Source organism: Dasypus novemcinctus, chromosome 1, assembly GCF_030445035.2.
Source record: "Dasypus novemcinctus isolate mDasNov1 chromosome 1, mDasNov1.1.hap2, whole genome shotgun sequence".
Classification (NCBI taxonomy): domain Eukaryota; kingdom Metazoa; phylum Chordata; class Mammalia; order Cingulata; family Dasypodidae; genus Dasypus; species Dasypus novemcinctus.
Window position 1 is genome coordinate 97,215,051 of NC_080673.1, and position 22,790 is coordinate 97,237,840.

The 22,790-nt window shown below is 35.8% G+C and overlaps 1 protein-coding gene across 1 annotated transcript in view; it reads left to right on the forward strand.

Moving 5' to 3' along the window:
* TACR3 (tachykinin receptor 3) overlaps positions 1-18,651 on the forward strand; it is a 106,258-nt gene extending 87,607 nt beyond the window's left edge. Inside the window, exons 4-5 of the mRNA XM_058294677.2 lie at positions 13,295-13,491; positions 14,956-18,651. Coding sequence (XP_058150660.1) covers positions 13,295-13,491; positions 14,956-15,265 — 507 coding nt within the window. The 3' untranslated portion in view covers positions 15,266-18,651. The remainder of the gene's footprint in view (positions 1-13,294; positions 13,492-14,955) is intronic.
* Positions 18,652-22,790: the final 4,139 nt, after the last annotated feature.

A 22,790-nucleotide genomic window follows, 5' to 3' on the forward strand; every position in this document is an offset into this window, starting at 1 on the left:
AAGCTGTCATAAAGATGATGCTTTCTTCCTGAAGACTGGCATTCTGGGACTGTCTGCTGGAGATCCTTGGCTCCTCTGTCACATGGCAGGGGACATGGCAGCCTTTGCTTGGCCTTTCTCTTTCAGGTTCTACTGGTTTCAGCTTCTGGCTGTTCTGCCTGTGGCTTTTTTTCCTGTCTGTCTGAATTTCACTTGCTGATAAAGAACCCCCATAATAGGATTAAGGCCCATACTGATGGAGGAGGGGTCACACTTTAACTGAAGTGGACTCAAACAAAAGGTCCAGCTTACAATGGAGTCACACACACAGGAATGGATTAGATTTAAGAACATGCTTTCCTGGGGTACATACAATTTCAAACCACCATATCCACTAATCCTTGTTCTGAAATTGCCTTTGAGACTTTGAGAAATCACTATACCTCCTTGGTTTAAAGTTTCTCATCTATAATAGGGAGAAATTATACCTCTGGCCAAAGATTTTTTATGAAAATTAAAAATTAATTTTTTATTGGAAAGTTTATTTTAATCCACATAAAAACAAAAAACAAAAAAGCTAAGTCCAATTCTTTTTATTTAAATCAAAGACAGACACAACTCACTGACTCGTCATCCATCAGTGCTTGTCCTCAGATGGGCCCTCGCCCTTGCCCCCATCAAAGAACAACGTAACTACTAGCATTATTCCTGTTGGTATTTCTTAAGAGAGTTAGAACCACCTGGTGGATGGATAGAATTCCAAGAGGGTCAGGGAGTGCAACACCCCAAAGCTCTAAGCAATGCCTTCTCTATCTAGCACATGCTCTGTAACAACAGAAATTGGACACAGGAATGTCACTAAGGAAAAAGAGAAGGAAATAGGGGTTTTGAAGCATAGGATAATAAACTCCTTAAGTAGAGCGCAGGATGAAAAGTTTGAAAACACTGCTATACCTTCCAGAATTTATGAGCAAGAAACTTGAAAAGCAGAGGCAGAAATGAGTATTGTCAAGTTACAGAATAACAATTTAGCTCATCACCACAGGGAACAGCAGAAACAGTAATCAAAACATTTCAAATTTGATTCCCATTGCCAGACTACTTTCCTTTGGCCCATTATGAATATGTATTTTTCATATATTTTGTCCCTATGCTGTGAATAGCATACTTGTATTTCAGTTTTGTATCAATTTGCTAAATACAAACTTTTTTAAAAAATCACATTTTTGTGACATATTTTAAGTTCCTACCTTTTCTAACATAAAGAGTAACTGAAAAACTTGGAGTGGCCCCGTGTCTAAAGTCAGAGAGGTTGTGCCAAATTATAAACTTATCTTAATAATAAAAAATGCATTTTAATAATAAATTTTCAAAATAAATTTTAAGCCAATATTCATAATATCTGAGAATTTTTTATAAAAAATACTTGTTGAAATTAGTCTTGCTCATTTGGATACCTGAAATATTGGTAAATAAACCTACTTGTATATTTTTTATAAATCATAGCAGCTCTTTTCTAGCAGTTTTCTATCTTAATTGTCTTCTAAAAGTAAACAACCATACCAACTTTGCTCATTCAGTGGAAAATACCTAAGTGTGTTAATGAAGAAGCCTTTTTGCTTTCATCAAAGGGGCCACTCTTCAACCTAAACCTACGTGACAGATTAAATTGGATTTTGAATCTTTTAACAACCAAGAAGAATCTATCACTTCACTCAGCAAGCAAGTCTGACATTATTTCTGCTGCAAGGGAATTAGCATAGAAAACACCTTGTGAGAAAGACCATATATAACCTAATAGAGGCTCAGTGGATAGAAATGGAGATTATTCAGGATACATTCCTAATCTATCTTTTACATAGCTGAAAGCTATTCTGAAGGCAATCCAAACCACTCTGGAGATCTTATTCACTGGGACACTGAACAGTATTTTGCCTCCTACTTTACTGGAATGAAGCCATATGCTTTATTAACCCCAACCTCTCAAACTTTTTCTAATTTTCTCATCATTTCTGCCTTCCTTTTATCTCCAAGAATGGTGTGTCTGTAAGCCTTTATAAGATTTTATCTCTAATCATGATTCAAGAACATCAGTCTTTATTCTTTCTGCCTTAGGTACCTCCTTTTCTAACTCCATTTTAACATTCACTTTGTGTCTGCATTCCTTTCTTTGGCTTCAAGTCACTATCACTGTAGTCCTGAAACATCACAATGAATGCACAAAGAACATGTTTCCAAAGGAAAAGTAAAACTACATTAAAAATGAAACATCACTGAAGAAATAGCAAGAAGCAGAGTATCAATCACAACTTAACATGCTCAACACAAGCAATAGCACCCTCTCATACAAAAATATTTTCTGCATTTGCATACAAATACACATAAGCTTTTCGTTTGTTTTGAGCTTGACTCATTTATTCTAGACATTCCATAATAGTTGATTTCCTGCAACACTGTGCAATTTCTTAGATGACACTAATGTTAAATGACTACATTGTCATCCAAGTCTGAAAACACTGGCATAATTCAATGCATTTTCTGGGCCATTGTGCACTATTTCTCACTTGAGCCTGAAATTCCCAAGCAAGGGCTTTAAAACTGATGAAGCAACAGTTAAAGGTAAATAGTCCATTAAGAAGTAGTACTTTAAGTTTTGATGCTTTGCTTTTCTTCTCTTTTTCTTAGGGTTGTTGTGGCAATTAAATGATTTAATGTACATAAAACACAGGACTTTTGTTGCCTCAGGCTACCAGAGCAGTGCTGGTGGCATGTAGGGCCCCCTGTGGCTCCTGCAATGGCCATTCTGAGTTACAGGAAGAGCCTCCCTTGATTTGTGATGCTGCAGCCTCAGCTGAGGAAATCTTCATCACAACTTTGTTGTTTTTGTTTTGCTTTTATTTTTTTTTACTTTTGTTTTTTCAAATTTTAATTTCTAAATCATTGTTTTTTAAAGTTAATAGATCATGTAAAATGTTACCTTAAAAAACATAAGATGTTTCCATATATGCCACTCCTCACCCCCCATTGTCATTTTTTTAAATTATTTTTTTTGAGGAACCACAGATCACAAAAAATATTACGTTAAAAAATAGAAGAGGTTCCTATATTCTCCATATACACCCCACCCCACTCCTCCCACATCAACAACCTCTTTCATCATTGCAGCACATACACTACATTTGGTGAATACATTTTGGAGCACTGCTGCAACAAATGGATGATAGTTTACATTGTAGTTTACACTCTCCCCCAGTACATTCAGTGGGTTATGCCAGGATATATAATGTTCACCATCTGTCCCTGCAATATCATTTAGGACAATGCCAAGTCCCGAAAATGCCCCCACGTCTCATCTCTTCTTCCCTCTCCCTGCCCTCAGCAACCACCGTGGCCACTGTCTCCACATCAATGCTACTATTTCTTCCATTACTAATCACAATAGTTCTATAGTAGAATATCAGTAAGTCCACTCTAATCCATATTTTATTCCTCCATCCTGTGGACCCTGGAATGGTGATGTCCACTCCACCTCTATATCAAGAGGGGGCTTAGATCCCACATAGATGATGGATGCAATTCTCCTGTTTGCAGTTGTAGGCACTTGTGGTTCCCTGGTGTCGTGGTTGACCATCTACACCTCCTTATTAGCTGACCTGGGTAAGTCCAATGAACCAGAGAGTAATTGTTGCAACTCCACTTAGGTTCAGGGCCCAGCTGGCACATGGACAGCCCAGAGATTCAAGTCTCCTGACTATACAGCAATCCTAGCACCAACCACAGTTAGAGTAAAAGTGACAGAAGAGGCATGTGTAGAAAGGTCACATCTAAGTTCAACTCCATCACATTCAGGAATACAAATTTCAAAGTAGGACCCACTGACATGGCACTGAACTCCATAGCCATCTGCTATGACCATAGAACCTGTGGCTCTCCATAGTACTCAGGAGAACCAGTACCTGGGGTTGTATCTACTTTGACTGTCTCTGGGGCATTTGACTGTCTCTGGGGTGGTGCATAAGCACAACCCCTCTGATGATGTCCCGACTCTTTTGTGAAGACCCTTAGCCATGTAAACTCATTTGTCTTTGCCATTTCACCCTTTTATTCAAGATCAAAAAGCAGTTTTTAACACATGATCTTACATTTAGGCTGAGATATTCTGCTGGTCTGAGTTGACCGTTTTATTCAGTTGCATCACCAGTTAGTGATCAGTAGTAATCCCTCAGTGCCACAGAGGCTCATCCCTGGGGGTCATGTCCCATGCTGGGGGGAAGGTAATCCATTTACATGCTGAGTTTGGCTTGGAGAGTGGCCACATTTGAGCAACATAGAGGTTCTCAGGAGGTAACTCTTAGGCACCCTGTAGCTCTAGGCCTACTTCATATTTCAGGCACACAGGCTCATAAGCATAGTCATCAGTAGCAAGGGCTCATTATTGGACCATCCTTCTTCGTTGGTCTTTGCTGTTGCACTTGGGGGATTGTTGCTGTTCCATTGGGGAATGTGAAAGAGCTCCCCTGGGTGGGAACTCAGCACTCCCTCAGTTGTTGTTTGTAACTGTAACTACTATGAAAATACCCAACATATATCTGAACTTTTTTATGTACCCTATATACATGCCCTGGAGAACACCCCCCCCACTCATGTGCCCCCCATTGATAACACCCCACACCAGTGTTCCTCCCCTGCTATAGTTGACCCTCTCTGTGGTCCAAAACTTTTCAAAAATAAAGCTGAATATATTGCCTAATTTGATTAAAAGGAAAATGAAATATGGTGATGGGTATAAAGATTAGAAATAGAATACATACTAATTTAGAAAAACTAAAATAAAGTAAAAATAAATTTGGGTATTAAAAATGAAAAATATTATAAAGTTTTCTTTTTGACATTTTGTCTTTTATCACTGTAATAGGTTTTGCCCTTTTTGTACAGTGGCAAGGCAATTTCTTTCATTTCTTCCTCACTGTCTACATCCTTTCTTTTTTTTCTCATTTTTAATTTTTCTTCAAAGAAGTTTTAGATCACAGTAATTCACATATATAATATAGGGAACTACCATATATCCAGCATCAAACCCTTTTCCCCCTTTCCCAGCAATGATCTTTTTACATGTTCATGTTATATTTCCTGCAGATATTGAAACATACCTATCAAACATGGTTCCATTTTGGTTTACATTATGGTTTATATTTTAGACTACAATTTTCTGAATTTTTAGTTACCTTATGTTTTACATTATGGTTTACATTTCAGCCTATAGACTTTTATACATTTTGGTGTAATTTAACATGTCTTATATCCATCATTGCATGATCTTGGGGAACACTTCCATTGCCCCCCAGTTGCCCTGCTTCCATCTATTCTATACGTCATTCCCCCTCCCCTCAGGACCCACAGTGACAATCAATCTTCACTACTTGAAGGACCAGATTGCAAGATATTTGCAACAATACTGAGGGCTTGACATATTAGACTGCCTTAATCCATTGGGAGACAGCAATTCTCTTGAGAGACACAAATCCCTCTGTTTGAAAATATCGGGCCTCCCCAGGATGTGGGTACACCTTCACACTCTTTGTATGGGTCTCCACCCAATGATATAACACACTATGAAAAATGAGCACTCACACACTCCCTCAAAACCTACCCCTGTAAAGGAAGTTATTTTGTTTTTGATAAACTTTACTTTTAGAGAAGTTTTTGACTTGCAGAAAAACTGGACAAATAGTACACAGAGTTTCCGTATTCTGCCTCATATACATATTTCTGCTATTATTAACATCTTGCATTAGTGTGTGACACTGGTATGAAGAACCAATATTGACACATCATTAGTAATTAAAATCCGTAGTTTACATTAGGTTTCACTCTTTTTATATACAGTTCTATGGGCTTTGATGAATGAGTAATCCCATATAGTCACCATTATGATATCATACAAATCAGTTTCACTGCCATAAAAAGACCCAGTGCTTCACCAATCCATCCCTTCTCTATACCTTAACCTCCTCAACCTGTGACAACCACTGACCTTTTTTTTTCCTTACAGATAAACACTTCCTCTTTCCCCCTCTCCAGCATCCCTCCTGCTATTGAGCTCTAACCTCCTTTCTATCTCTACAAATTTGCTGTTCCTAGTCATTTCTTCCAAGTGGTGTTACACAATTTTTGTCCTTCTGTATCTTGCTTGTTTCACTTGACATATTTTCAAGATTCTTCCATGTTCCAGAATGTCTTTTAACTTCATTTTCTTAAGACTGAATAAAATGCCATTGTGTATGCACAATTTTGATACTATTGATGGAAAGTTTTTGTTTCCGTATCTTACCCTTGAGAGCATTAATTTAATTTGCTAAAGTATAGTTAGAAATAAATGGGCCTATACATTTTATTTTTAGAATGTAGTGGACCATTTGAGAACAATTTTATAGTTACAACATGTTGGTGTCCTAGGCCTCTGTAAAATATTCCATTGAAAACTACTTTGAGTAAAAGATGATGGTAAGACTTTGGAATGATGCTTATCTTTACCAGTGGATATGCTAGCCATTCTTTAAAGACCAGCTCAAGTATTTTTGCTGATTCATCTTTTTCTGAAGTCCCAAAGCATTTTATACCCCTCTTATGGAACTTATCTTGCCTACTATTTAAGATATTTCAATTTTATTGATAAATCTATAGCCTGCTAAGTCTGTGGTACATTTCCACAGGGATCATTTACTGTAATGTAGTTTTGTGGGAAAGTACCTTGATGATAGCTTCCAAGTACACCACCAGGCAAACTATCTTCATGGAACAGAAGGACCCACAGATCAAATTAAGATACTTGAATCACACAGATTATTAAATCAGTTAAAAATATATAGCAAGAAACAAGGAAAGCCAGATGGAGTGGGTTAACACATTTAAAATAAGGTACAAGCAGAGTAGAAGGCCCATACTCCCTGAATCCTGCGAGGCTTATAAGCCTTTTCTTTCTGACGCTGTGTTATTGCTTTCCTTGCTGATGGTGAGATGCTGAGGATAAGCAAGCAAGCTCAGCAGATAGGAAGTACCTAGAACCAACACACAATCACTCTACTGGTGAGACACTCAGGGGCAAGCATGCCTGGCTATAGCCGTAGCTCATTTGTTAGCCTGCTGAACAGCTATGGGTTTTGTCTGTGTTTTTGGTCAGGGTTCAGGAGTCAGAATGAGAACATAACAAGTGTCAATAATGGGTGACTGATTTAGGATGACAAAGTTATCATCTAGAGGTAACATGAAAAATACTTTATGACTTAGTCTTTTCATTCCTTCTCTCTTGTTCCATCTTTTTAATATATGATCAGCATACCTATATTCCATTTATTCTATGTCAAGTGTGCCCCACATGTTACTAACATATATACTGAGCACATCTCAGGAGTTTCATCCATCCCATTGTTTTTCTTGTCCTCCATAGCAGAAATAAATATTCTCAGATAATATAACATATACATTATAGACAAACAGAAGAGCAATCAATTAGCTCAAAAAATGAGAAGGTGTATTTTAAGGATACAGAGGAATCCCATGAATTGTATAAAGTAAACCAGACATCACAGTAATAATCTCCTTTTCACTCTCCCTGGGGCCTTGTGCTCTCTGACTGCAACTATTTGCTTTTTTCCTACTTTTTTTCCTTCTTCCCCTGCAGCCCAACTTTTCCCCTCTACTCCATCATGAATTTACACAGCTTTATCACAGCTACTAAAATAGCCTCCTCTACCCTCATGTTTATATAATCTCTCAGTTTATATCACCACAGCTAAATGATTAAATCTATATATCCCATATTCCCAGCAAAGTGAAAACTGACTGCCTCACCTTGTGTCAGTTATTTTACTTCTAGCCACCATGGACAGAAGTTGGTAAGATCTTGTCATATAGTTATGGCATGATCCCATCCTGATAATGATGTGGAAAGATGAGAATAGACAGGAATTTTCAGGAAGAGACACATGAGTAAAATTTTTAATAGTCTACACTTGCCTAGCCAATCCACCTGACTTCTATCCCTACAGTTCCAAAGATGCCTGCATCAAATGACCCAGCCTTTCCATATTCATCCACAAATGCATTCATGCCCTTCTCAATTTGAGAAAATCTGAATCACTCCATAAGGTCCACTCTCTGGGCGTTTACACTTCCCAAGCTACAGATCTTCCTCCTCTAGTTTTCTTAAGACCTTGTCTCACTGTTTGGTAAAATTAGCCACCACCAAATTATCTCAGTATGACCAGTGACTTGGGAAAGAGGGACCACTGTCCTGGGTCCTGTGCTCTAGAGATTCCTACTCTGATCTGACTCCAACCACAATCTTTCACGTGGGGTGAAAAATCCGTGGGAACACAGGGATATGCCCATTTGTAGCTTATCCCCTTCCCACCAACATTGCTCTGAGGTTTATGAGGACAAGACTTACAAACTGGAAACTAGTTTATAAGTCTAAGGTGATGAGCTCCAGCCCACCCCTCCCTATTAGTTCCAGAATCCATGTCTTATGGCTATATACAACTCCGTACATTGGTCACAGGTTCTGGGCATATACCATAGTTTTCAAGAGAATAGTCCAGCCATAGGTACATTTTCAATACTTTATTTTGTGTGTGTCTTCATCAACATGGGTGCTCTTACATAGTAAGACCAATGGACCTCAGGTCATTGCCTCACTTCTTTTACTAAAAAGCAGAATTTCTTAATCAGTTCCTCGGCAATGTTGTAAGAAATACCAAGACAGTATACCAGGCATTCAGTGAGTTAAAGGATATGAATAATAGTGCTGGTAGATACAAGAAGGACAAGGAAAACTTATCCTTCAATCACTGAAGACAAAATCCTTAAAAATCATATACCTGGAAAAAAACAAATTTCTATTACCCACATAATGGGTGCCTTGGTATATTTGATCTACCATAAATGGCTTGCTGCTGTACTCAAGATCCGGTACGACTGAGAGTTCAGGGTACATAGATGTCATCTGTAAATTACTAGCTCAGTGGGAGAGCAGATAAATCTATGAAATTGAACCTGAATATTGCCTCAGCCCTGCCATGGTGGCTGCATGTTCATGAACTAAAAGGAGTAGTAGTAAGAAATGGTCAATAGGATGGTCCTTCAAAATATATGCACTGAGGAGGTTCTAACCAAAACAAGAATTTCCCATCAGTTCAGACATTTAGAAAGACTAATCCTTTTCTAAAGAATATGGCTCATAGATTTGTTTTTACAGTTGCCAGTATTTTATTTTATTTCCTAGCCTGATTTCTTTTCTTTTATAACCTAAATCTTACAAGTGTCTGTCCTAAACTAATTGAATTTGACAGATAAGAATAGCTGTGAGAAATTTACTCTAACCTGTACAGGGTACAAATATCAAAGATTATTTTCTTCCTTTTAATCCACAAAGAGAAGATGTCCTAAGCTTATTCTGGCTAAAATGTGACATACAATTAAATCCTGCCTATATAGTTGAAGTGGATTAATAACTACCAAAAAAACAGGCACTATAACTTTGTAAATACTACATCACTTGTCCCCACTCTCTTCTTCTTCCTCCTCCTCCTAGTAAGTCCTGTGCCAAGGACAATGGGTGATCACAACCATATATGTTGTCATAGAAAATAACCCCCATTGCCTCAGTAACCGGATATGTAATTCAGCTTCATGAAATACCCAACATCAACCATAAAGCTACAATAAAATATAAGACATGCTGAAAGCATTGAATCATCTCTATCCCAGATTCTTATCTTGCCTAATTTCAGGAAGTCTACCAGATGATTATATTTCCTGCTTAGGATTCACAGCCTGTGCTGCTGCCATTATCTAGCCATGACAATACAGTGTAACCCCTCATATTTGCACATCTCTCATTGATCCGGCTTTGTGCTTCTAGGTATTCTTTTCTTTAGCATTTTATGAACAGGAGAAGGACTGCAGTGCCATGATTTCAGCATTCCATAAAGCAAGGCAGTTCCTTCCACCCAAGAGCCTACTTACGCATTTAATCCTGGGGTCCTGACAGGTTGATAGCTGAAGTAATTCTAAAATACTTTATGAATTATGGTGACATTTAAAACACAGTTTATAGACATAAGCACATTATAGCAGTTTTTTCACTTTAAATGACCCAATTTTCCTAAAAATCTTCAAATAAGTTTCTGTTTTTGCAACAAGGTCCTAAAGACCCTATTTATGCAAGTTAGATTTATCTGAGCCCTGTTCCATTATTCACATCCATTTTAATCTTTTTCATGTTTTTCTAGACTTCTTTCACATTGATAATTGGAAATAATAGAGAAAGATTCTGATAACCTTTGTAGAGTTTCCGTTATTGTTGGAAAACAATTTCATGTGGCTATAAAGTCATTCAAATAAGCTTTATGTAAGTTTGCTGATTCTATATAACATATATATAATATCTTCACTGTTATCATGTTCACATAGCCATAAACATTTTTCTTGCTCTTAATATTTATTCCAAATGAAATTTAATGCTTTCATTCAACCCAAGTGAAAATGGCTATATTGTTTGTGCACTCATGCTCTTTACCTGATTTTTTTTTTGCCTTGAAAAAAGAAATAATAAATGGCAGGCTTTTCTTTATATATATATATGTGTGTGTGTATATATATATATATATATATATCCATCATAAACTTGGAGCACAAACAATACCAGTAATTAATGACTAGTAAAACTATGGACATCTCTTAACAAACTACATGCCTTTTAGTTTTTTTCTTCTTGTATTCACTTTTTTTTTGAGCACCCATTATGTGCAAAGTCCAGTCTAGGTACCTGGAATAAATCAGTGAACAAAACAAGCCAAAATTCGTGGTCTTTTTCATTCTAGCATGAGGAGAAACAAAGTAAAGAATAATTATAACAAATATACACAAAATAAGGAAGTTAATGGGTTTGGGGAGTGCTGGAGGGCCAGACTGCAATTTTAAATAAGTTGGTCAGAATAGGATTCACAAAAAAAGGGACATCTGTGCAAAGAGAGGAGGGAGTTAGGAGACGAAATAACTAGAGAAAATGTCTTCTAGGTAGAAGGAAGAGCCAGGACAAAGCATGCAGGGCAGGAGCTTGCCAACCATGTTTAAGGAATAGTATGAATTTTATATGTTCAAGAATGAAAAAGTCAATAAAACCTATTTCATTCAGTCTAATAGCCCCTGAGCTTCTAATTAGCAGGCATTTACTGAATATTTCTGGTTTACAAGAAACTATCATATTCTCATAACTATTATTTTTAATTTTATCTGCATTTGTTTGTACTTACCACATGTTTTTGCATTTTTATAAAATTGTTCACAATTTAACTTTTGTCACCATATTTTAAGGTTCTTCAGGGCCACAATTGGTTCTCTAGTTATTATTTTCCTCAATATTGTTTTTCTAGATCCAATACATATTCAATACATGTTATTAACTGAAAGCAGAAAACAAGTTTTAGGAGTCTGAGTTTTTAATACTTCAGCTCAGTTCCACTAATCACAGTGGTCAAATCTTTTGGTCCTCGCCTCAGTTTCCTAAGGTGTAAATGAAAGACAGTTAATAAGTTATTAAATATGTGAATTATTGAATAAAAGTAAATTATAATAAAATATGGCTAAATGTATTCCACAAATATATGATTAAGAGATTTAAAAAACCAAGGAAAAAATCTAAATGAAGTTCTTTAGGAAAAGAATACAATTCAAGGAACACTAAGAAAATTGAAAGACTTTAGGTGGTATGGCCCAAGATGACATTCTAAGAGCAATTGACCTGCATTTTCAACTCTGATGCTCAGTTTTCCATCAGCTCAATACTGGTCACCTGGATGGTTCAGTGATTCAGCCCTCAGGGAAGCTTTGCCTTCCGCATTGATTCATTTCATGGTTTGTCTATTTCTAGAATCACATTTCACTCTTAACCTTGTCAACTTTCATCTGAAATGTCCAACTTGCAGTCAAATGGTAAGTTCAGTACATAAATAATGTATTTTCATGGTTCTAAGGTCCCTCACAGGCTGTCAGGACTTTCTGTGATTTATGTTCTAATATGACTGCAAGTAAGCCTCAAAATTGTTTGTTCAATCTATATTATCCTCATCTTTTAACTAGTTCCAAATTTCCAAAAGAGATATGAACAAATTTCAGATTAACAATGACAAATATTACATGACGTAACAATAGGATATTATTTTAATTCCCTCTTGTACACAAAGTCCAGCTGCTCAGTGTTCTGTAACTTTGAGTCCATTGTTCTATAGACACAGAAAATGAAACATTTCATTTCATTTAAGGACACACAAAACATTTTCCCATTCAGCTTCCTGTTACAAGTTGTACTTTGTTATTCATTGTTCATTCATTCTATATCTATTTATTGATCTCCATCTGTATACCAAAGATTTTGCTAGATAGTGGGAATAGCAAGATAATTAAGACATTCTCCCTGTTTTTTGTGCTAAAGTGCTAGTGGAAGAGACAGAGAGTTGACATTCTGCTTTAGCTAGGGCCTCCCGGGATAAGACTCTAAAGTGTGGAATCAGAGGAACTGACCCATGTTAACCAAATTCATAAATGTTTATGTATATATAAATCAGTTGTATAAACTGATTGCCTACTGAAAATTTTAAACATTTCCCTAATGTGTATATACATTATCACTACCCAAGGAAACCTTTCCCAGCTATCAGATTACAAAAGAAACCAATTTAATATTCGGAAAGTTGCCTAGTGAGCATGGTATAATAGTAAAGAAATCTGAATAGGCTTAAGTTAAAAATTAATCTATAATAAATACTGAGGAATAATCCAAGCCCTCACAGAATCATATACCTCCATATTGGTTAGTTTCCCTACATGAGTACCCTGTTGTAGACTGTAGGACAGCTTGGCCAAATTCCAGTTCCTGCCTCTCTCATCCTTGCTTTTGTAAATACTGATTTTCTCCAGGCCAATGAAAATATATTTGCTTATTATTTGGAAAGCTGATTTTAAATAAGGTTTAAAAAAAAGGAGTATTTAAAGCCAAATTTGGGACCTAAAAAGACCCAAATTCACTGTGATTAGATAGAGATGAAATGGTGACAGAAGCTTGCTTTCTTGGGACTTACTCTAGGCAACTGTCCTAATCATCTCACCAAGTTTTAATGTATCAACTATTCTTGAGGCATGTTCTGTAGTTAACTGCATTGACAGTAAAATATGATTTGCAGTAAGTTATTAGAACCATCTAATATATTTAATGACTTTTAAATTTGCCAAAAACCTCCTATTTCTTTCTTTCTAGGTTGTAAAAATGATGATTATTGTCGTGGTGACATTTGCCATCTGCTGGCTGCCCTATCATATTTATTTCATCCTCACTGCAATCTATCAACAATTAAATAGGTGGAAATACATCCAACAGGTCTACCTGGCTAGCTTTTGGCTGGCAATGAGCTCAACCATGTATAACCCTATCATCTACTGCTGTCTGAATAAGAGGTAAAAAAAAAATTACAAAATCAAAGTGTCTTGTCATCTCTGCCTTCCCTTGGAAGCATACAATGTTCCAGCTTTGGGTATAATTTTAAAGTACAAAGGGAAGGGGAAGTTTAAAAATCCAATGAGAATTGTACAGAGCCTTACATTTTTTAGAAATTTGCTACTTTAAGAAATATCCCACTTTAACAATTACATCCTCTACACAATGTTCTTAAAGATTCTAATTGGGCAATTTTTATATAGACCAAATTGTCCTGGCAAACCCTTCAGAGTCTTGTCCACCAAAGAAATATCAATTCCCACATGACTGAAGGAGCTGAGGTAGAAAAGTGCTTACTTCCTCAAGAAAGAAAGGCACATCCTAGCAATTCATAGATAATTTCTATAATGTGGAGAGAGGATGGCATCATTAGTGGACTCTCTTTAAAAGGATACATTATGAATAGATTTCACAACAGAAGATGTTGCTGTGAGGATGGCAGAAGCAATAGTAAGGAGAAGCCCCTCCCTGCACAGTGAGGTGGAGCAAGTAAGAGAGGGCATGGCCTAACAAGAAAGGGTGATGAAGAAATTGGAGATGTCATGAAAGCTAGTTCTAAAAGTAAGGTTACAAAATAAAAGCAGCCATACTTACAGTCAAATGTGGGACAAGAGGAAAGGTTAAATGTGGTTTCTAGATAAAACAACAACAACAACAAAAAGACAAACACCTTGGCTGTATGTATGATCAGCACATGAACAATTAAGGTTAAACTTCATAGGGTTAGTAATTCTCTGAATGAAACTAACGGTCTCATGTGGGAGTAGAAATTTAACTTCATGTAAAGAATTGTGTGCACTCTTTTTCCCAGGTGGGTCTCCACCACTCCATACCTTATGTTTATTAAATACTTAATTAACTCATACTTTTTAAAAAAAATTATTTGGTGCATAAGCCATGTCTCAATTCGAGCCACCCCACAGGCAGTACATCTGCTTTTAATCAACTTCATTGAATGGTCTACAAGGCCAAGGATTTTGTACTTTCATATATGATGAGATATAAACCATCCAGCTTAGCTATTAATTCCAACATTAAATAAGACTTTATAAATGTAATCATTTCTGAAATAAGCTGTTTTGAAATATGTCACATTTAAGTGCTTTACCCAGCAGGCCAAATTCAGTTATACATATGTAAATGTATAAAATTATTGCAGAAATATACACTGTTTCTTTGGCATGTTTATTACCTGATGCTGCACTTTTGCCTTTTGGTGACTTGCTTCTCATTGACAGGAAATTAAGATTCAATTCAAACAAGCAGTACTTAAAACAACTAGTAGCATAAATACTAAGATTTTGATTAGAAAATCTAATTTAAAGCCTGAGCTGGCATTACTGACTTAAGTGAGGTTTTACGTAACAGCTGAAGGAAATTTTCACTTGAAAAGATGACTTTTTCTTCCTGTGGCCTGTTCTCAGATTTCGAGCTGGCTTCAAGAGAGCCTTTCGCTGGTGTCCTTTCATCGAGGTTTCTAGCTACGATGAGCTGGAGCTCAAGACCACGAGGTTTCACCCGACTCGACAAAGCAGCCTGTACACCGTGACCAGGATGGAGTCTATGACAGTGGTGTTTGATCCCAATGACGACGACTCCAAATCCAGTAGGAAGAAAAGAGCGACGCCACGACACCCAAGCTTCAGTGGCTGCTCCCGCAGGAATTCCAAATCTGCCTCCACCACATCAAGTTTCATTAGCTCGCCCTATACTTCTGTGGATGAATATGCCTGAATCCATTTCGTAAAATGAAGAGTAGTGTGAGGGCCTCCATTCTCCTCTTGATAAGTATTGTTGAGAAAGCCTCTGGAAACAAAAAGGCAGTTTTTAGGCAGCTCTGCTTCAATTCAGAAAGGTCACATATAAATGTAACAAATATTATTAAAATAATTGCCCATACCAAAAAAATAAAAAGATCTTTAAATGTATTCATTGAAAATTCAAAATTATTATAGGCAACCAACTGAAAAATACATCTTGTAAAGTGTCCAGTTTTTCTCTTAAATATTACAACATACATTCAGGTCGTTAAAATAACATGGTTTATCAAAAAATTCAAAAATCTTTTAAAAATAACATTGTAACTGAATAGAAACTATATATGTAAAGAAAACTTAATTATCACAACGATAAACTAACAAAAGTTAAATGCCTCATTTTCCCACAAGAATGATGGAAAATTAACTTCAAAAAGTAGGAATGACATGAAAATTTTTATTCAAGAAATTCCTTTTGTAGAACGAAAGCTTTTAATGATTCCCTCCATGTAATTTAATTAAAGGAAATCGAGTCAAATTATTAGACAGATGTACATGTCCTATTAATTATTTTCTCTAAAAAGCGACAGTCAGGAGCAGTACCAAAGGAAGATGTGTTTTCGCTTCTAAACTCAAGGAAAAAAGTTTATGGTAAACATCAATTTTACCAACTTTACAGTGTCCCCTTTGCCCATTGAAAAAAAGAGTAAGGACTAGAGGGAAATATCAGAAAATATACCCAAATGCAAATCCTTAGTGGGAAAAAAGCTATACGTATGACAAAAGGAAATGTGATTTGAAAATAATAATTATATATAGAGAAAAAGGAGACAAGATGTGGCAAGAAGCATCAACTGGCAGAGAAGGCCGGACGATAACTCGGAGACAGGCAAAAAAAGAGTATTAACCCCTTCAACAGAAGAAAAGCTTTTCTTTTTTTTCATTCTCCTAGATAATCATAAGTTCCCCCAGAAAGAGAGAAGTTAATGGTCCTAAAGAAGCACTGGTTTTACTACAGGAAAGAAAACATACAAACACATTTCTGAGAGCCATAACAAAACCAGTATACCTTTAAGTGTAAAATTTATCTTCCAGATCTCAGTGCTTATAAACCATCTTTCCTTGAGTTAGGGCTACTTCTGCTCAAGAAAACAGAACCCTTATAAGATTGTGAATGTAAATGTAGAAACATCTTCTTTAAAATATTCAGTTAGATTTTCAATCTAAAATAATTACCTCTAGCACTTTACTTGATTGTGATGCCTCCATCAATAATAGAACCAATTGTTTTAAAAGAACAGTATAAAAGCAATTATTCAATAACAAATCACAGTCTATCAGTACCACACCATTTAATTTCCTAACCCTCCTTATATTTTGGAGCCAAAACCAGAAATATCCAATTGTCACAAAGTGATAAAATTCTATACAACCCACCATGTGTGTATGAACTGATATTCTTCTTCTGATTACACCAGAACATACACACACGAACATGGATACATGCAATCATTTTAATGAATTTAATAACTTCAAAGAATTAACTCAAAATTGAATGCTAAATAATAAATAGTCATTATCAAGCTGCCACAAAGAGTTCAATAAAGTCTATGAAGCTCGTGTTCATGTATTAGATAAGCAAATCTATTATTATTTAATATCTCATCATTTTGATATAACAATATTTTTAAATGTTCATTCTTAAAAATGTAAATGTTTATCATACATTGTAAAAGTGTCAAGAAAAAACATAATATTTAAAAGCAGGTATCATTTTCTTCTTAAATTTATAAATGATTATGGAACTAACATTAATTAAGGTTCTAGATATATGGACAATATCCAGCTATAGTATATGGACGCAGAGTTTGACCCTCAGATTTAATATAGTCAGCTGCCACCAAAATACACTTGAAAAATAATACTCCTGACCTTCACCCGTGTTAGGGAAATTCAGCAAACTTGCTAAGACAATTCTAATGAAAGATATTGCCCTAAAAAACTGGAGTATTTTTTTATTATTATTATTTGAGTAGATTTGTTGTTGCTTTTCTATAGACCATCATCATTCCTAGGGTGACAGAAATACATGAGCTCTAGATGGTATACTTTTACTACTTTTTAGGATAAACCGAGATCATTCATTCATTCCTTAAATGATCTTAAACCAAGGTTTATAAAGCAGAAATTACAAAATTTAGAAAATAATAATAATAAAATAAGAGTACAATATGAAAGATTTTAGCATTTTAATTTTGATACTGGTAATTACAGAATAATGGACATCAGTTTTAATAGGAGTCACTTTAAATTAAGCTATGCCAGTGTTTTCATATTTGCAAGGCTTTGAAAGATTTTTGCCTCCAAAATTCACTCTACCTTCTTTGATATTGAAGTTCATGTGAATCTTTTTTATTGTTTGCAGGCTAATACTGGCTTCAAAAACTCAACAAATGGTTAAAATTTCCTAGGTATTTTTCAGATGTAGATCAGCACTAGAAAAGCAAAAATAATTGACAGAAGTCTGAAAAAATCAAGAAGTCTTGCAGTAATTTAAATATTCTCTTATTAAAGGGAAAAAAAAGTGCTTTTTAAATTTTATTTTACATCTGGGCAAAGTACTTCTGAACTTACAGGCATGGGGAAAAAAAATAAAGTAAAAATTATTTTTGTCGAATACAGTCTAGCATCTTTTATTTTTTCAGCAAGCTCAGTACGCTGCTGAATTATTCTGTCTCCCAACGTCATGATAGTGACATTTTTGACCCAGCAGGCCAATTCTTATTCTTTTCCACATCTTGTCAATCCCTTATAAACAGAGATCCAACCAACTTCAAAGTATCCTCCATCCTTACAGAGCACAGTGAAGAATTCCAAGAAGCTTAGTGTCCACGGCTAAAAACATAAAATAAATGTGGAAAATCAATGCTGGCAAGATCAAACTTAATATTCAATTTTTATTAGTGCCAAATTTCCTCGGAAAATATTTAACTGGAGACGGGCAAATTATCACATCAAATACAAAAGCAGGAGAATGACATTTTCTTACACTTTTAACAATAATATTTTGAGTTATCATTTGGAATTAATAGCCTGCCAAAAGTTATGGAAATTAGGCATGACTCAGACCAGGTAGACAAATAAGATTGTAATAAATGTCCTTAATGTTAAACAGGAATAGAAAATGAAGTCCAATAGTGCTGTACAAGATCATTTGTTGTGTACTGTAACATTTCTTAGTGGAAAATATTCTGTATATTTAAGAAATAAATGTTTATAAAGTTTATAGCTAGTGAATAAAGTCTTCTTAAGTTGTGTTGATTATAATTTGTTTAATAAATTAGCACCTTTTTCATATGTGGATATATGAGACAGATTTCATTTCTCTTATTTTTTTAAACATCAAAATGATATTAAAAATTAAAGCAACTCTAATATGTCCCTACTGACAAGCAAAGTAAAATGTTATAGAAAGTCCTAACTTTACTTAACACACTCACCCAATCCTTCTTCAAAATTACACTGTGCTTTCTTCTTTATTTTTCCTCATTTAAAAAAAATATATTCCTCCTGTTACCATTACTCAGAAAAAGCAGCCTATGTGGAACAAAGGAAACAAAATTAGAAAAATATTCTGTATAGAGAGGAAGGAACAGATTAATTGAAATATGGAGCCAAACACACAGGTAGTTAAGTATATAATTTGGTATTTTAGAGCTATGGCATCAGAGCTACACCAACAGACCTGAGTTTAAATTCACGTTCTACCAACTGCTGCCTGTGGGACCTTGGGCAAGTGACTCAGTGTTCTGAGACTCACTTAACTCATTAGTCAAAAGTGAGAACAATAATTTACTTATTATGAGGATTAAATGAGCTAATGAATGAAAAGGGCAGAATCAAGCAGAAATTAAATCATTCAAAACCATTATTCATATTATTGTGTGCAAGGGGAGAATATTAGGGAAACCCTTTCTTGCTGGGATCATTCTGCCCCCATCCAAAGCTAGTTGTGGGGCCATCAATAGCCTCATAAACTCCTATCACTTAGTCTTGGGCTGTAGTCAGAGTCCCCAGAATATCGCATGGATTGGGTATGAATGTTCCAAGAAAACTCCCTCTGGCCCTGGACCAGGAGTAAGGGACAGCTGTACAGGTGAAGAGTTAGAAATAGCTAATCAGGGGAGGAAGTGACTTTGGGGCATGCGGAACTCAATTGTCTTCTTGGGAATGATGTAGTTAAATACACCCATTTGAGATGAAGTAGAATGTTAAACTTCAGGCCAAAAAGATGCAGAAGGAAAAGCCGGAAGCTTTCTTTTGAGGGGTTTCTAAGACGGCTCTATTCACTGCTCTCTAAGTTCCTCTTCCCCTTTCCTCAGAGAAGAATGCCCAGCAGCACTTCCAAGTCAGGCAGCAGCAATGACCCACACTGCCTATCCATTTCCTACAATCACATCTGCTCTGACCATGTCCCTTAGACCCAGTCAGATACAAGCCAAGCATCCTTTGCCCTGTCCCAACCCATCATAGAGGAGGAAAGAGAGAAAGAAGCAGGTCATCTTGACCAGCACACTACATATCCAAAGCATAAGAAAAATCTTCCAAGCTCTTCAAAATATATCCAATATCCTACTCTTTATACTACATCAGCTGCTACAACCCTGGGCCAAGCTACCATCATCTCCTGACTGGATTATCATAATAGCCTCCACCTTTCCTCAATAAAACAACCAAAGTGCTTCTTTTAAAACAACACATCATGTCATTCCTCTACTCATAATCATCTAGTGGCTTCCCATTTCACTAGGAATAAAAGCCAGAAACCTTAAAATATGCTAGAAGGACCTCCCTGATCTGGCCTTCCTTATCCTCTTACTTATGCTATTCTGTGTCATGCTTACCCAGATCTATGAATCCATCCACATTGGCTTCGTTACTGTTCTATAACTGCCAAACATGCTACGACATCAGGTTTCAGATTCTTTATTCCTTCTGTCTAGAATGTTGTTCACTGAGATATCTGCATTTGACAAACTCCATTACTTCAAGTGTTTGGCCAATGAAACCTATCCTTAGTATCCTATTTAAAATTGTAAATCATCAACCCCAGCTCTCACTATTCATCCCAATTTTCCAACAAATTCTTTAATTTTTCATAGCATTTATTATCTCCCAAAATACTATAAAATTTACTCATTCATTATATTTATTGTTTATCCCGGTATATGAATATAACCTTTACTAGAACACAGGCTCATTAAATAATTATTGAATGAATGAATAAATGAATGAGTTTTGATGCAATGTGTAGTGGAGATTAAAGTTCTTCACATATTCTATCATTTCTCAGTATCAGGTTATGCCAGATGATTATTTCTGGTTATCTATCATCACCAAACCCACCTTTAAATATGCTTCTCTATGATACCAGGGCTGGGACATTGTGAAATACAATCTCCAGTCTCCCTTTGCCTGGCTATCTGTTAAGTTCTCTAATGGAAAGCACTACAGTGAAAATGTAATGCAGAAGGAAAAACATTCTGGTCAGTGATATTCCAGCAGCAGCAAACAGTTGACTCCTATCACTACCTTCTTTCAACACCCCAGTACTAGCTTTGCAATGCACCAGTAGCAATTGTATTGTGCATCTTTAATAATCTGATTATACCACATTTCCTCATCAGAAGGACTATGACACATTCTCAGATGCCCAAACCTCAGGACACTGAAGTACCTCATGTGAGCTCCCAGAGTCTTCTCTACAGATTACAATTGCTTCCCACAAATATTATATCTGGATAACCTCAACACCACATTTTTGCTCTTTTAGACTTCTGTCATCTATGTAACACAAATCTCCTCTGCTTGAAATAGTTCATCTTTTCCTGAATGAACCTCCTGTTATACAATACTTAGTACAAGGAGTGGTACAGGAGATTCTGGTTTGATTTGATCATATCTTTGGTACTTGACACCATCTGAATTTCTAGATGATAGCAACTGCAGTATTAGTAATCAGTGGCAGGTTGTGTCATCAAGTTTAGTTAAATTATGATCTACGATTACTTGGAGTGACAGGATTATTGATGATAAATCTTTGGGAGATCAGGTGGTGGCTACATGTATCCACAAAAGGATTATTAATTGCTACAAAGATGGTGTAGGGGTCGCATTCCTGCTGATAACAACACTGGAGAATTTACAGGAGGAAAAGAAAACCTTAGGGCTTTAAATTTTTAGTTCAAGTAATAATCAGAGACAACAGACCTTACAAGATGGTCCAAAAATACTCATTTTTGGTAACCACAGAGCAGGAATGGCTAAAAATTATTCCTAAAATTTAACTATGCTGGTAGTATAATTAAAACATAGGTTGAATTCACTGTTCTTTAAGTCAATTGAGGGCAGTTCCGTTTGAGGAAGAACCATGCAACACTGTCACAACTCTCCAAATCTTTCTCCAAGTCTCCCTCCAATGGACCTGTGCCATTTTACTAAGGAGAATGTACACTAATACAAAAGGAAAACCCCAAGAATTTTAAGGATTATAATATACTAAATTGATGATAATCCCTGGAAACCCCAAATACCACCGTGATACATAGGTTAGGGTGAGGGCTTATAGAGATCAGTAGATAAATTGAGCCCTAGTGTAACCCTTAACACAATGACCTCTCCAGGTCCACAGACTTATTCAGTGGGGTTTTTTTTTAAACTCTTAATTGCATAAATGGAATAGTCATAGTTATCAGGATTTGACAGAATCCTCATCCCAGCTCCCTAGCCTATGAAGTAAGGGTTATTAAGATAGAAAGAGCAAAGAAGAAACCATAAACAGATTTTTAAAAATTTGAAAAAGAAGTAGGAATTATGGGTAAAATGGAAATGAAACTGTTAAAAAGTACAATAATTGAAATGAAAAATTCACTAGAAAGGTTCAGTTAGCAGATTTGAACTGCCAGAAGAAAAAAAATCAGTGAACCAGAGATCAAGAGAGATTATGCAAGCTAAAGAACAGAGAGATAAGAATAAAGAAAAATGAACAGAGCCTCGGCGAAATGTGGAACACCATTAAGCACATCAATACACACAAAATGAGAGTGCAGATGAGAGAAAAAAGGGATATTGGGGAAAATTTGAAAAAGTAATATCTGAAAAGTTCCTAAACTTGAAGAAAAAAAATTAAATTACTAGATCAATGAACATATGGAAATGTGATATAACTGCCAACAACAGCACAAAGGAGAGGTTGGAATGAAGTTATATAAAAGAAATGACACAAGATGGTAAAAAGAATCTACAGGAACAAATAAAGAGAAACAGAAATTAAGAAGTTCAATTAGATACAAAGATAGATGATAGATAGATATAGATTGATGTATAGATACGTAGATTATAGATAATAGATGAAAAAGAGACAATAAACATATTTTTCTCAATTTCTATTAGTTTCTTTAAAAGTATATATAAAGCAATAGTTATAGCAATGTACTATTGGG